Below are 16,752 nucleotides of genomic sequence, written 5' to 3' on the forward strand. Positions count from 1 at the left end.
TTATTCCGGATCGATGTAATTTCACTGTACATTATCATTTACGTCACATATGATCTTTGAAGCATGACGTTGAAGTTGCCGTTGTTTGCTGTGCCATCAGCAGGAGCCGAATGACATGACACGGAGTCACCCAGAGGGGGCGTACGCCAACACGATCCTCCCCAACCACCACCACCCTATCCCACACCCCCATCACCACCACGGGGTATTTGAGGACTTCGCTTGCTAGAGCCAACCGTCATTTCCAGTCCTGGTGACACCAAAAGATGAAAACCGTCCGTGTTCAGATCAATAACGGACCCATAATAACGGCATTTCCGTCGCTCCTTTGCTGTCACCAGTGAAAAGCTACAGCCAAAGTCAAACACCAAACTTGTGCTGCTAACAAAGCACTTGTACGTATGTAGGCACAAATTGGACACCGCTTTTTTGTTTTCTCTGGATGGGACACCTCTCAACTTTGTGCATCAGGGCCAATTTTTGGTACATGATCACAACAATGGGACAAGAGGACTGTATTTCACCTTGACCGTGTTTATACTCCTAATGATTTATTTATTCTGCTAGCGTCTCTGATTTCTTTCTGTCTCTCCATTTATCCCTCCAACTGCTCCCCCTACGTCACGGAAAACACACTGTACCATATAAAGCCATTACACTTTCTAAATTATGTAATTATTTAAAGAGGTACTATTATCTATATGTTCTATATTGTATACAAGGTGAGCATACTTACAGAAAGCAAATCTTACTCATGTAACATCCATCCAAAATATGAGGGGAATTATTTAGGCTGAACTGTAGACCTTGGCTTTAGATCTAGCAGCATCTTTCCACATGATACACTTTGTCTGGTTTGTGGTTAAAGGTGTTAGAGAGTAGCATTGTACCTGTACATAAAGTCCAACTTTAAAATGAGAAAGTTCTAAAGTTCTGTTTCAATGGTTGTCGTTTATATTCAGTTAATATATAACTTATGAAATATTAATTTGAGTTATTTATACATTTTAGGGAAGACTTTTATATGACAATAGCGGTCATGATTGTAGCAAATACTTACACTTACAATCTGCAGATATGTTAGACTGCCAAACATTAATACATTTGTCCAGGTAACAAAAACGGACTGTATGCATCGTGACTATTATCTCCATCTTTTCTTTTATGTGTCCTGCTTTTACCAAGACGACACACAGATCCTGGATGAGGAGTGGATGATGTCTTCAGTTATGAAATGGTTGTACTTAGATGTTTCTTCTTATTCAATTCATTTCTGCCCACCATCCACTCTCCACTCTGGTTAGCATCATAACTTTGAGCTGACATAAGCAATAAGAAACAGAATTTTATTTTTTGCCGAGTCATCTCCTTCAGCTTGTGGGCCCTCTGTAAAAGTGTAGCAGCAATTTACAGTGTAGACCCGGCATCAATGTGTGTGTGTTTGTTTGTTTGTTTGTTTGTTTGCATGTGCACTTTAACATTTTGCACACATGACTGAGCACATCAGGCTGATGCGACTCTGGTGGAAAAAAAAGGAATGTTTGAAAATCGACATAGTTAGCAAAAAAAAAGGCGTAGAGTTTTATTGCAGTAGTAAGGTTGTAATCTAATAAATGTAGAGTTAGGACAGCCAGAGTTGAAATATTCTCAGTGGGTAACTTAATCCTCAATGGACGGGACAAAGACACAATATTTTTTAAGAGCACAAGTTAGCAAAGTGGGAATGAAATATAAAAATGGAGACTTTCACATTGATTCACTCATAATCATGTTTGTCGTTATCACGGAAAGTCGGCTCGCTCATTTGCCCTTATGCACTGCAGGAACTTTAAGAACCTGTAACCCTGACTTCCCATAATCTTGTCTTTTAAGAATTTGTGAGCTTCTTCTTGTGTCACTCTATAAATTGAGACGTTTGAGATTCGCACTGTTAAAAAGGCAGCAACGGTCCCAACTATACTGTCACATAAGTGGGACAGACAACAACAGAGGAAGCAGTTAGGGTATTCATTTTCTTGCACATTTATAGGGCACAGTTGCTGACGACTTTAGATGGTCTAAATAACTGCAGGCTAGTACTGACTTTCTAGGACTAGATTGACAAACTAGGTACTCTAGACAATTTGGCATAACTTGACACCTTTCTTTGTCAGTAGAAAGAGTTAACTCGGCCCAATTTATTTCCTTCTTTTCTCACCCTCTTTCTTTTATCAACGGGCTTCAATCTAATATTACTTACAGTACAGGCACACTATATTGTACTTTCTTATTTGTCTTCATTGAATAAATACGTCTGATGTTGCCCCATCATCAACTAATGTATTTGGCAATGCTAGGGTACAATAAATTTGAACTACATAGCATAGCATGGCAGCAACTTATTTGCCAGCATGCAGCAGTTTGGGCTTCAAAACATCACAACCTTTTTTGTTGCTAATTGTCAACACATTTTGTCGGGCTAAATTTTAAAGCCCAACCCTAAACTGCACAAAATCAAGCCAGCTTAATGCCCCCTAAATTTTGATAGGCCTTTGACAATCCCATCTGCACGCAATTCCTAACATTTGTCTGGGGAATGTATGAAATACTTCACATTAGAGGATATCATGTTTACAAATGACAACATAACTTTTCTGTTAATTTGATCGGTGCATTCTGTTGCCGCAATATCTCCATTCATCACTTTAACTCACAATGAGATTCCACAGTCCTCCATCTGTCAACTCCCCTCCTCCTGTCAAGTAATCATGGGCTATACATGGCTGTTTAATATTCATAATCATGTGTCACTTTGACATTTTCAAAAGGTTCCCAATCACGGTCTCTGATGGCATCCTGTACAGGCTATGCATAACAATCTTCTCCTCTGTCATCAATAATTGTAGCTATCCTCAGACAAGTCACACTGGGGCTGGTGTGTTGAGATGAATACTGGGCAGCTTATCGCTGTAGAGTTGTGTTTGAACGGTCGAGCCTGGAGTTGATGTAGAAAGGTTTTCGATCCTCGAGACGCTGCGCACTTTAAAACACAACCCGATTCATTTGGATCACAAAAGCATTTAAAAACACAGATAAATCAATTACAAATGGTTGATTTTACATCAGCATGCCGTACGCGTGAGGTGCCACGGGACTGAGTGGTGGGCTGCAAGTCTGTACTGTAGCAAGTCTGTACTGTGGGACAACCTTCCTGCTGACATGTAGCTCACATTCCTGGGATTCCTCAAGCCTCTACTCTTAGCTCCCTTCTTGCACATCTCTATGGGTCTATCTTTTTATAGCTCCATGACATTCAGTCACATGTAGTGCCATTTGTGCTTATTGCATTATCTGTAAAAAAGAAACGATTTAATCCGACCAGCCACCAATGTTCATTTTTGAAGATCTGTCCTCCTTTTTCAGCCGTTTGTTTTTTGGCTGAGGTCTGAGAGGTCATCCGAGTAGAGAAAAAAAATATGAGTGCAGGGTGACACAAGCAGCCGTCAGGAATTCCTTCTCAGAAAAACCTTTCCTAAGAAGGAATTCCATCACACATCTGACAGACAAGGAAATGTACCGTCACTGCAGGAACAAGGAACGCTTACATTTTGTACAGATTTGTGATCTTGTGATTATTTCCTCTGTTAAAACACATTTTATAAATGTTAAATATGGTAAATACGATAACTATTAAAGTTTAGATTGGTAAAACCAGTGCCTCCTAAATCCAAAGCCCAATTCAATTTCACATTGTGTATTTATTCTTCACACACTCGACATGCATTTCAATTTTACCACTCACTTTAAAGCCTTTCCACCATTGCTATGAAAAGAAATACAAGGTTACAAAAAGATTGAAGGCATTTCAGTGGTAGGTTTCTTTTGGGGGGGGGGGATATGGGACGCCTTTGAAAAAGTGTAATTGTCTAGTTCAGATAAGTGATGCGTTTCCTTGATCATTCTTCTTAATGTCTAGCAATTTGTGTAATTCTGCTTCTTAAAATACCCTCCAGGGGAACCCAAATTGTTGTGAAAACGGAAAACTTCTTGTTTCTAGGGGACTTGAAACCACCGTGTCCCCATGTGGGAGGAGAAAGTCCTGGGATCGAACGTAAAACGAAGTACAAAATAATGACTTACAATTAACTCCCAGCTGCTCTGTAGTTATGTGGTTTTACAGCATGCCTCAGGGTAGTGCATACGGACCCTTGAAATAACTAAAGCTGTTATTAAGGTTGCAAAATTTTCCCGTTTTTACCCAACCCAGACATCAGGAATACCTCATTTCTGACATGGGCAAGAATGTTCACTGCAGTCCTACTGAGCACACACTGTGAACATGAATGAGAAAAGCAATCGTGTTTGTGTTAGAAATCTCTAAATGTTGTTCAGTAACGCTGCTCACCTCAGCGACTGGCAGCCAGTCCTGGTCGAGGACCTGTGCTGCCGACAGTAAACGCGCTCTTTTGCTGACACCTAAAGGACAAACTGCACTTATGAATACTATTTTCCCCCTCCAAAAAATAAAATAAACGCAAGAAAAAGAGGAAATGTGTATATTCAAATACCCTTTATTTAAAAATTACAATAATTCACAGTTCATTAGAAATTACAGCACACAATTAAATGTGATGAGTACTAATTAAAACGTATTGCTTTGGTTATACTCGTACCGATATGCATAAAATAATGTAAACCAATCCAAACATCAATGGAAATCGGAAAAAAAAACAAAATCGATGTATTTGCCCGCTTTTTTAAAAAATAATTTACTTGATTGAAAGGGAGTGTAACAAAAGCATATTATTAAATTCATGGTCAAATGACATGATTTTCAAAGCACAAATTAGGATACAGTATATGTTTGTCACCAAAAATAAAGTATCAATTGCTTGTGTACATAAAGCTACAAAAGGCTTAAAAATAGAATCTATAAAATATTTATATACAGAGAATGTCATGAAAGCCTCTGTTAGTGCGGAAGTCTTCAGAATCTGCATAATTCATAGAGAAATGACAAATGAAAAAGTTATGAACAAAATACTTGAGACGTGCCCCTCGACGGTGGCTGTTTTAACAACACAAGGTGATTAATCTGCCACGTCCACAGAAGGCAGACACGACGCAGATCAACCACAATAACTTCATATTGTAATCTAAGCCCTTCATCTTTCACAGTGGTTTTTGGAAGATTCAGTTTCCAATTTGCGCACAGCATTAGTGTCGTACTCGTTCTGCTCTCGTCAAGAAAGAGATGCGTTATAAAAGAAATGACCTCCGTGGTCTTTGGTCACATGGCAGAAAATACAGCAAACGGTGTCGAGGATCACCACTTCCAATAAGTAAGTTTGCATTCAATTAAAGTTAAATAAAATGCCTTAATTTGACGTATTTCAAAGTAAATTTGATGAAAAGTGTCTAGTGTCAGTAAAATACATTAAAAGGTCTTGTCAATTACAGTGTATTTACTTAACATTGAACGGAAAGCAGTCTAACTTTATGTAATGTCGTGAACAGTATTGTGGTAAACGCACTGCTCTACTTACAGCAAATGTCTTTGCCCTCCATCAGACATCAAGACAGTTGTGTTATCTGTAATATTGCACATTATAAACATACTAACATCTTTCTTGTGTCCAGTACAGCTACCGCCACCACTCAGTAAAGTAGAAAAAGGCCTCCCATTGGACTGCACTGCAACTGGGTTAAGCCACCATTTCTAAAGCTGAGCTCACCATTCAATAACTTACAAAAACTTTAGCAATACAGTCCCCAAAAATACTTTGGAACATTTAAACATCTTAGTATTAAAACCGCCTGCTATTCTTGATGTTTCATACATTCTTAAATTTCCATCATTTCTAAACTAATTAAATCCTGTTTTATGAGGACTCACCCGGGCAATCACTGCAGACATTTACCAAGGTGATTTCTTTCCCCCCATTATTCATAAATTCTCCTTTGTCTCCCTGCATGTGAATTTTCTTGCAACATCAAAAGGTTTCATGGAGAAAACTTGAAGTCGTGTGCAGACTGCTGGAATACACTAGTCTGCATCTATGACCTCTGAAGACACTCTCGACCAAGTCCCTCCCTGCTTTGAGGCACGTACACAACCTGCGGATGGTCGGGATCTTGATATTTCCGAGACACCTTTAAATAAAATTGTAGGTTGACCGACTACCCATTCAGTTCTCCCAGCTGTGTAACATTACTTTATCCACAGTGAAAGCTGATACCTCCCACCTGTTCAGAACTATTATTCATCTTTTAGGTACGAATGAAAAATGTGCATCACCTGAAGGGGTGAACTGCAAAACATAAAGATCATTTAAAAACAGTCAGCATATGACAAGTCAGTGTCAAGGCACATACAGTAAAGATGCGCTTTTGTAAAAACTCAAATTAGTAAATATCAAAAGCACACAACCTTTGGTGCAACATTCTATTGTATACCCACAAGAGCTATACATTCATTAAACAATATCTTTGATATTAACATTAATTCTCGATATGTGAACGCGTTGCTGCTCGTACCTCTCATGCTATGCAGCCGTGTGTCTGCTGGATGTGTAGTTGACACCTTAAAACATAACTGGATAAGCCAGCACTAAGTCCAGGCTCTGCTGCTGGGAGTTTCTGCCACCAAGTAGTCAGAGATTACTTAACGTCGCTTTCAGAATCATCAGAGTAGCGAAAACATTTGGTTCAAGCAACTCATCTGTACCAACAAGTATTGTAAACATTTATGGAGAGGTTTCATTGGGAATGTACTGCATTCATTTTTTTTCCAAACTAGCTAAAAACTCTGAACAACCCAGACGATCTTTGAGTCACACTGAGATACTTCCCCCAGACACGGGTTGTCCCAAACTCTAGTACAATAAACACACAGCTTTTAACTGCCATTTAAAGACGAGCAGGAGTTCTCTGGTGTTCTCAGGTGCTGTTTCCTTGTTCTTGCTCAAACAGCAGCATGGCGAGCTGGGAGCGAGAACCCAGACCTTCCAAGTTGCTCTGCACACATCTGTGGTAGATGTCTTCACTTAGCCGCGGGTTGCAGGCTTGGTAGCTGTACTGCTGGTGCAACGCCGGCTCCACCGCCCTGAATACGTGCAGGCCCGAAAACTTTAAGAACATGTTGAAGATGTCCAGGGTCTCTAGAATCTCCTCATTCTCTTGGACGTCTGCCACCATTCGAGTGCGTGTCGTCATGTAGTCAGAGTTGTAAAAACACGCTTCTTCAAATGACCTGGGGTCGAAATGGCCCGCGTCCTTGATCAGATCGACTGTGGCGGGATGCTGCTGGTTGGGATAGGCCACGTCAGGGTTGAAGTCCTGGAAGTGAATGGGGAAGAACACCTGCCAGTTGTTTATGGAATTCATGCGGCAGCGGTTCAGAAATTCCGAATTGACATTTGAGTTGACGTTGGCCAAGAAGAACAGCGAGTCAACCGGGTGCTTCTTCGAGATGATGTCCATGAATTTGATCTGAGATGGCACTTCCGTCTTGACACTTATCCACGGGATTTTTACCGTTGGGTATTTGCGTTCGTACGTGTTTATCTGTGCCTTCACACCGGCAAATATATCATTCTGGTTCACCTGCTGTGCCTCCACTGGGTCATAAATAAACAAGAACGTTAAGATGGCATTTTCACTGGTCTCAAAGGCATTCGAGGCAAAGACTTCGAGGAAATGGTCAACATAGCTTCGGTCCTGCAGAGTCAGAGGTATAATGATGTGAATCCTAGTCGCTTCGGTGACATAAGGCATGGGGATGATCTCAATCCGACTCAGAGGTCGCACCAGGTGAACTCGCTTGGTGATTGACCGGCTGTGACCTTTTTGGTTCACAGCCTCCAGCTGAAGATCCAAGGTGTACTCCATGCCCCTGACGGGGTCGAAGCGCCTGTACCCGTTAATCAGCTGCTGCTTCTTCAGGTGGAGGACAGGCTTGTACTTCTTGTTCAGCTCTACCATGGCCACCTCAATGACGTCCGCCACGTCCATGCGGTCAATACCCTGCAGTTCACACTTTGGAGAGCCATCGACGCATGAATAAATCTCCTCTTCTGTAAAGTATTCCCACTTCAGAACTTCAAACCGAGATTTGGGTTCAAAAGGAGGATTGATCCCAACGGGCCATTGGGCGCTTCGGTTGCCGTCAAACGCGACCACGCTCACGTTTTTTATTTCTGCCTGTGGAAACACAAGAAATCGGTCAGATCTCGACAGTTGGAAGCAGTGAGAAGCCAGGTTTTTATTTTTGACTGAACCACAGGTGATTTGTGACACTTGAAAAGCAGCTTACCTGCAGTTCAGCAATCTCATCGTAAGTCTTCTGGAGTTCAATCTCAGTGAAGTACCTGTGCAGCTTGTACATCTGTTCAGGGTCAGACACTGGATGGACAGTCAGCGCTTTCTTCAGCTGTTCACTTTGTTCTTTACTCGGATCAGAGTTTTTTCCCAACTCATAATGGTTGTACTGAAGTCCCTGAGAGGAAACAGAGAGGTCTTTTCATGAGGCATCTTAAATCCTGGATGACAGAAACATTGCTTCATGTTTTTTCCGAGCATAGTTGTTTAGTTGTTACGCTGTGCTACTTTCATTCAAACAAACATCACAAGCTATCTAGACAGCGTCTTGGGCTAAACTCCACTGCAAACAGAATGGTTTCAACCATAATTGCATAAGGAAGGGAAGACAGAGATCATTTTGTAAGAATTGAATACTACTGTTGTACAAAAACTTTCTATCATCAAAGAGTTTTGATCCTTTCAGGGATTACTTCCGTTTTGGGAACATGAGGTTTAACAGATGCTTTATCCCATCTTAATTTTGCTACTTTTTTTTTTTTATTCATAGTAAAATACAATCTCTGGAGCATCAGGTTAAAAAGCAACGGTTAAGAATTTAAGGTTGAAACTTAGCAGCAAATGACTGGCACTGGCACCAGAATCCCACTTAAAAGACACAGTCACTTAAGCCGAAAACAGAGTAGTCACCTAAGGAGCTTGAGTGATTAAAAAAAAAAAGTGAATCCAATCTGATCAAGCTATTGAAAGAACAAAGAATGGAGACACAGCTTAACTGAGCAGCGAGGCCACCCTGTTGTAAATGTTTGCCAACAGCCTGTAGTGGTACACTTAGTGAAGCGTTATCCGTGCCCAATTGTCATCAATGTGCTCTCTTAACAGAAAAATTGATGTCTGGCTCTGTGTTCAAGCTGTACTCTTCACCCGCACCAGGCCCTTTTAAATCCCCCCCCCCCCCCCCACCGTCTTTACCTTCCCCCCCCCCCCCCCCTGCTCCCCTCCCTCATGTAGGGGTCTCTGCTGGAGCTCTTCTGGCTCAGGGCCCTTTAGTTAGCCATGCAACTCACTCTCAACTGCGTAACAAGATGGTTTCCAGCACCGTGTCGTGGCCAAGTGGGGAGAAAATAGAAGGTAAAGACAGTGGAATAACTCAACTACAACTATACTGGCCGCATGTATATTGTAAAAATCACACTTTTATGTTGATGACCTTCGAACAATATATTTGAAAACGTTGACATAGACCACACACACTTCAGCATGGATACAGCAGACTGTGCTGCATGCAACAAACAATCGCCTGAAAGGGCACCGGGACGGATCAGGTCTCCACAGAGCTTGTTTGACCTTAAATGCTAATGACATTACAGGAGCGGAGCATGTTGACCCACAGGGGATTTTCACACCATTGAACCTAAGCAAGACTGAACCGAGCGGCGCTCTGCTCGCCTGTTTACCTATTCCACGTTGCTGCTGGAGCTGTGGAGCGAAGGCTAAAGGGTATTAGCAATCTACTCTGTAATATAAATACCGCCTCTGTGCTAGAAGCAGGCCAAGCAGGATTTCTGCCGTGACAGTTTTGTGTTTCTTTGGAGAAGGAGAACCCCTGCTGTAGCCCGTCTCACGACTAAAGTGACAGCCTGAGCATCTTTTCCCTCCGTCGCTCGTCATTCATTTTAACTACGAGCTGCCTCGTTCTGCTCCCTTTCAACATCAAACATTAAGAAGACAAGGCTGTTTTATGGATTTTAAAAAACACATGCATTATTGAACAGAGAGATGGTGTTGAATGAGTGCAGTGTGCCCGGATAAGATTAGACTCAACCTACCTGATTTTCACTGACGCAGTTTGTGTTCGTGTAGTCAATGATGCATCTTCCGAGCCACTCGTCGGGCCTCGCGCTCAGGATGTCGTTCCGACAGTTTTCCAGGTAGGGCTGGAGTCGGAGGAGCAAGGTACGAGACAGGATGTACCCGAACCCTCCGTAGCAGTACTTCCCTTCCATCTCTCCACCTATGAACTCCTCAGGACTGCCCATGTAAAGCTCTCGATCCGTACTCAGGTGATCCACCAGGGCTTTGATCCGGTCCGCTTCCGTGTAGGCGTCATCTTGGACAAAGTAAAACCAGTCGTATTCATTGATGTAATGGTCCAAGATGTATTTGATATTCTGAAACATGTTCCAGACCAGCCTCTCGTCTCCGTGAGAGACGACGAACATGCCGTGAGGGACTTTGCGGTTGCGCATGCCGGTGAAGAATATCACAGTGTCCAGGTGGTGGCTGATGGTGCGATTGACAGCTACGCCAAGAGTGTTTATGGTGCTTCTGGATGTCAGGACCCCGACGAACAGACGCTCTCGCATCCCCAGCTCTGTGCTTATGTATTTAGCCCTGGAAAAGACACCAAACATCGACTGAATAAATGCTAAATATGTATTTGAATTAAAAATACACCAACGCTGAACAATTCTTCATCTTACGGTCACACCAAAATGTGCTATCTTGACTATTTTCTTACTATAACTGGAATAATAACGACTGAAAAAAGTAGTTCAAAAAAAACAAAAAAAAAAAAAAACGACATTTTTGATCCGAACTAAATCTGTGGTTTTTGCCCAGTGTTTTTAAATATCGACACACAGACAAACAAGAAAAACCATCGGCTCTCTGACAAGGAAACATGCACGGACTGGAAATGTGATTCATCACTGTGGTTATTGAGAGTTGGCTGGAAAGTACCGGCCTGACCTGGCCTTGGGTATTTGTGATGAGCATTTTTTCGCCACTTTTTGAAACTAAACGATTGACTAATTAATTGAGCAAACAATCTAAATCGATAGTTGCTCTACCTTTTATATTACAATCCCCTTCATGGCACTGGTTGCCCATGAAAACATGTGTGCTGAAATGCTTAAAATAGCCTCAGCAGAACTTCTCCACAGGGGAAAAGTCTCTTTTCTCAGAATTGCAATGCAATGCAACCACTTCGGGTGAGAGAGCGAACATTCAAACAAGGGTCTCTATCCAGAAAATCTGGGAAATGTCTGCCTGTTTACAAAGAAAATGTGAGGGATAACTCATTCAGCAGGGAGGCATGGTCCCAAAATGTAGATACCATCAGCTCTGTGGCAGGGAATGTTGGCAGTTAGAAACCCACAGATGAGGTGGGGCTGTGAACTTAATCCATCAGACTCTCTGTGCCAATTTGATCAAGACCAGTGACATCAGGGAGAAGGATAAAAATACTGCAGAATTATACATATTATATCTGCCATTTGGTTTTGCATTATTAGTCTAACTCATCATGTTGTCAGTGTACAATATGACAACCAGGGACACCTATTAATATGTAAACAAAATGATTGGTTTTGTCATCTCTTGAGGATGAACTATGGCCTGCTGTGCTGCAAACGTTAGCCTCTAATAATGTGTTTCAAAACAAGTGTACGCCATATATTATAAGCCTAATTACTGTGTTCACCAGTTTAAGTTAAAGTCCATCCAAAGCTTACCTGAACACTTTCTTTGGGGGACTCTGTTGGACTTGTTTATACGGGACTATTCTTGGCTCAAAATCCTCTTCGGACTCCACATCGTTGACAGTCGAGATAGAGTTGGGCTTTCGGGCTCCTTTGAGCTGCGCGTCATGACCCACAGTCACATCCTCACCCTCCTTAGCGTCTAGGTAACACGCTTCTTCCGTCCAGTTTACACTCAGTAAACTCAACGTGAACCCTAAAGAAATACCAATCACTACCGGGCCGACCGAGCGCAGGACAGAAATAAACCCTGAGAATCTCATCTTGTTGCTTCGGCTCCTCTGTCCCGACAGTCCGCGCGTCGCTTCCAAAACGCGTCCAAACAGGCCTCTGGGTCCCGGGACAGGTCAACTACATCAAGTCTGAGTCGAAGAAGCCGTATCGACGTTCAATTTAAGGAAAATATGTAACTTCCTCCTTAAATCTTACGCAGGATTCGTACGTGTCAGTAGTGTCGCTGCTGCCTGGCTCCTCCCCCGCGACACGCGAGCGTCAGAGGCGGGTCTAGTTCCAGACTGGGTGGATTAATTCAGAGCCGCGCAGGGCGGAAGGATAATGAACACGACCCACTGACTGGAGGCGAGGAAATGTGAACTGGAACACAACCAAAGTCCCTCTGTCTGTTTCCACGCGGATGATGACGTCCATTCATATTTACATTTACAGAACTGTAAAAAGTGAATGTATTTATCATGTTTGTGCGGTTTTTTTAGTGAAATTACGCACAGTTTTTAACCTTTGCAAATGTTAACATATTGCAAATACCATAACTAAACCATAGAAGTGTTAAAAACCATCGAATTTGTCACTAACATAACATGCGTTCACCTACAATTAGGTAGGTGTTTGTACCACTACAACTCAGAGGGAAACCATGTGATTTGACAGTTCTAGTTTCTTTCCATATGATCTAACAGCAACTAATGTGCATCAGTAGGCTAATGATAATTATGTAGCAGTTTACATACATCACATATTTTCAATGTAGGACTTTTTCCTGCACAGTAATGGGAGTATTTTTGGGTGTGGTTTGGCTTAAGGTTGTGAATACTTCCGCCATGGTGGGACTGACATGCACCTTCATGCCTGTCTGGATTAAAGCCTTCATCAGTAGACTCATACCAATAATGGGCATTACTGAATGCACTGAATTACCTCCCACTTCCACCAGTCCTCTCTTAGTGTTGGACACTGAACACTTTACACCGATAAGGATTATTTTCATGCTCATAAAAACTTCAAACTCCAACGATTTTAGCACTTTTATTGCACTTCAACATCTTTCTTGCAGTATCTAATCTCATATATAAAAAGAGCAATGATGATAATACAAACTAGTTATATATATATATATATATATATATATATTCTTGAATAATTTATCATCTTCTGATGCACTCATAAGGTAAACATCCAATCTGTCTGTACAGTACATTTTGTATAATTTGTATGGTTCAGATGTTTGATTTAGGATATCTATATTAAGTTTATTCTGTTTACTTTTTTTGCTCTTGCCGGCAATGCTGTGCTTTGGGCTGGACAAGAGAAGCGGGTTGATTTGTGTGTGTCGCGTGTGAGTGATTTAAAATAATATGGACTTCTAAAACTGTTTGTTATCACACATTTTACAACCCAATGAAACATATTGTTGTTGTCTTTTTCATGTATTTGCCTACACCCAATTGATACCACATTACCTTATTAAAGGATTTATCCAGAGATTAAAATGAGTACAATAGTGCACTGACACACCTCAAGTTTCTCAAGACCATCAATATTAAGGATCCACAAGACAAGTAATCAGTCCCTACCAGATGTGTCTCTCTCCCTGCAGCTGCTTCATGTGTATTTTAGTGATCAGCTCAGCTCCACCTGGCTCTCGCTGTTCTCTATCTGGCCTCTGTGCTCCTCACCCAGATGTCAAGGCCAGTGTGCTTCTTGGCAGTCGATCCTTCAACTGCATCTTTTTGAGTCCTTATCTGAAACTTGCTGCCACTGATCTCACTGAGACCTCTATCCTCCATATCTGTGATCTGTAATTAAAATAGAAAAAGTGTCATCTCTTGGAATATTGTTATTGTGCTTTAGTTTACATCCTTTATTGTGCTTTTTTGGCTTTCGCATTTAGTCAGGTACAAATCGTGTCTCAGCTCTCTTGTGCCCTCTGGTGGTAACCAAAATACTTGCCTCGGATAATTTGAATTCGGATCATAAAAAGGTTATTCAAGAGTTGCAAAATAATCAATGACTAACAGTATTTTACATTTGGCTTCATACATTACTGAATACATTAAAATCAATGTGTGGATAACTATTATTGTGTTTATTATTTTACATTATTATGTTGTCTTAACTATCGGTCAGCGTAAAATCTTGAAATTACATCAACGATGAATTTTCCAGAATCAGAATCTGAACTGTTTATTGCCAAGTACATTACACAGACAAGGAATTTGACTTGGTGAATGGTGCAAAACAACAAACAATGAACATTTTTCTAATTTAAAAATAGAAAAATATTAACATTTACAATAACATATGATAAACGAACAAACAGATAACAGTACATTAAAAACAAGTGTATTAGTAAAGTGGCAAGTGTATTTTAATATAGAAAGGATGTGCAAGGGTGTGTAACAGTAGGAAATTGTCCTGTGAGTTTAGCAGTCAGAGTCAGTGGGGGTCCCGGGCTTTGTTGATAAATCCAACTGCAGAAGGGAAGAAACTGTTCTTATGGTGTGAGGTCTTGGTCCTGATGGACCGCAGCTTCCTGCCAGAGGGAAGGGACTCGAACATTTTATGTCCAGGGTGAGAAGGGTCGGCTACAATCTTTCTTGCTCGCTTAAGGATACTGGAAGCGAACAAGTCTTGGAGGGATGGCAGATTGCAGCCAATCACCCTCTCGGCAGAGCGAATGATGCGCTGCAGCCTGCCCTTGTCCTTGGCTGTGGCTGCAGCGTACCAGACCGTGATGGAGGAGCAGAGGATGGACTCAATGATGGCAGTGTAGAAGTGCACCATCATTGTCTTTGGCAGGTTGAACTTTTTCAGCTGCCTCGGGAAGTACATCCTCTGCTGAGCCTTCCTAGTGATGGAGCTGATGTTAAGCTCCCACTTGAGGTCCTGGGTTATGATGGAGCCCAGGAAGCGGAAGGACTCCACCGTGTCGACGGGGGAGTCACACAGGGTGATAGGGGCAGGTGGGGCTGCATTCTTGCAGAAATCCACAACCATCTCCACTGTCATTAGAGCGTTGAGCTCTAAGTTGTTCAGACTGCACCAGGTCACCAGATGGTCAATCTCTCCCACCTGTAGGCGGACTCATCCCCACCAGAGATGAGTCCAATGAGGGTGGTGTCATCCGCAAATGTCATCCAGATAATGGAGGATGAAGTGAAGGGTCATGTTGACTGTATTGTCTACAGACCTGTTGGCTCTGTAGGCAAACTGCAGGGGGTCCAGGAGAGGGTAGGTGAGGGTTTTGAGGTGGGACAGAACAAGGCGCTCAAAAGACTTCATAGCCAGAGGTCAGGGCGATGGACCTGTAGTCGTCAAGTCCTGTGATCCTTGTTTTTTTGGGGATGGGGATGATGATGGAGGCACTGGGATGGGTGGTTGAGAGGCATGGGCCCCTGCTGAGCTGGGAGAGGGGGACCTGGTGGTCTGGAGCTGGTGGAATGGGTCATGTTGGGTGGGATCAGTTCCATTGTCTATCAAAGCGACAGTAAAACTCCAGGCGGAGGTTATTCATGGAGTGGGGGGCTTTAGGCTTGTTTGTTATCTGTCTGAAACCTCTCACAGAAGCACTCACGCCACATCTCTTAAACAGTAAAGATTGACATTTATCTGGAGTCCTCATTTCATTTTAATTACTCGGACATTTGATTTTCATAACTGGACTCAGTAATTGTGTTTCTTTTGATTTAATGGACATGTTGTGTTTAAGACTGTATTTGAGTATGAACCAAACGCTTTTGATTTGATTCCTGATGTTTGTTCAAAATACACCTGACTTAAATGATACAACTTGATTAATTGTTTGGGTTTCGCTTATGATGCATTTCGGTTAAGGTTATCTCTCCAACAGTTCAAAGTAACATTTTCCTAAATTGACAAGGTAGAAGTGTTATTATTCTCCCGTCTAGTGCCCAACTCCTACTTTGGATATTTGAGAGTAAAACCTACGCTACAATACAATGCTGTTGCAATGTATGTGCCTGGACATTGTTTGTGACAAAAATATGAATCTATCCTTTCAGTTGGTCAAAGTTTAAAAATTAAACTTAAACAAGGTACGTGTACATTTTTTTTGCAGGATGCTGGGGGCTCCCACATTCCACATGAGCCCTTGAATGCACCAGTGTAGGTGTCCTTGTAACTGCCTGAAGAAAAACTAAACGTCATTAGCAACAGCACCGCTTCGGCCCTTCAATGGTGGAGTTGTTCCTCACATGCTAGGTGTCAGCGTGTCAGAGCCTGCACACGTTTTTGAGTGCAGCTTTAGACTCCATCACGTCTGTTTTCTCTGTTCGGTGTTTTTGACACGCAGCCGGTGTCCTTCACTGCGGTAATGGAGTGTCGTGTGTTGTCCATTCAGAGTCATGTTGTCAGGGGATACGTCGGGAACAAGTCGGCATCATTCCCTCTGCAGGTAAGAACACGAGGATGCATCCAGGTGAGCTCCACGAGACTCCTCTGCTTAGGCAACACCACGTCGAAAATAGCTTAAAACGGGGAAAGAAAAAGATATGGAACATGCATTTTGACTTCCTGGTTTGTGAGAAGAGTCTTGTCTTTATTAAAACGTTATGAGAACCATTCTTTTCATTCCCATATCAATCACATTTCTGAGACTTACTTTCTGCAGAAGCCTTCAGACACTAAAGCATTGCATACGTGTATTTTTTTATAT

General features: G+C 42.0%; 3 protein-coding genes across 4 annotated transcripts in view; 2 read left to right on the forward strand and 1 right to left on the reverse strand.

Annotated features, from left to right (window-relative positions):
* Positions 1–6,403, forward strand: part of asic4a (acid-sensing (proton-gated) ion channel family member 4a) — a 78,105-nt gene extending 71,702 nt beyond the window's left edge. Inside the window, exon 10 of one of the 2 annotated variants that reach the window (XM_031858722.1) lies at positions 101–6,403. In XM_031858722.1, coding sequence (XP_031714582.1) covers positions 101–229 — 129 coding nt within the window. In that variant the 3' untranslated portion in view covers positions 230–6,403. The remainder of the gene's footprint in view (positions 1–100) is intronic. The other variant, XM_031858723.1, reaches the window with a different exon arrangement.
* Positions 3,608–12,331, reverse strand: chpfa (chondroitin polymerizing factor a). Its single transcript, XM_031858721.1, has 4 exons — positions 11,814–12,331; positions 10,128–10,692; positions 8,294–8,476; positions 3,608–8,181 (listed from the first exon to the last, which is right to left on the reverse strand). Exons 1-4 carry the CDS (start codon positions 12,101–12,103, stop codon positions 6,919–6,921), a joined length of 2,301 nt encoding a protein of 766 aa, XP_031714581.1. The 5' UTR covers positions 12,104–12,331; the 3' UTR covers positions 3,608–6,918.
* A 3,011-nt stretch (positions 12,332–15,342) lies between these two features.
* Positions 15,343–16,752, forward strand: part of LOC116389777 (pyridoxal kinase-like) — a 7,854-nt gene continuing 6,444 nt past the window's right edge. The window contains exon 1 of the mRNA XM_031858728.1: positions 15,343–16,491. Within this exon, the coding sequence (XP_031714588.1) occupies positions 16,411–16,491 (81 nt within the window). The 5' untranslated portion in view covers positions 15,343–16,410. The remainder of the gene's footprint in view (positions 16,492–16,752) is intronic.

The sequence above is a fragment of the Anarrhichthys ocellatus genome, unplaced genomic scaffold (genome assembly GCF_004355925.1).
Source record: "Anarrhichthys ocellatus isolate YVR2014 unplaced genomic scaffold, GSC_Weel_1.0 scaffold20, whole genome shotgun sequence".
Taxonomy (NCBI): domain Eukaryota; kingdom Metazoa; phylum Chordata; class Actinopteri; order Perciformes; family Anarhichadidae; genus Anarrhichthys; species Anarrhichthys ocellatus.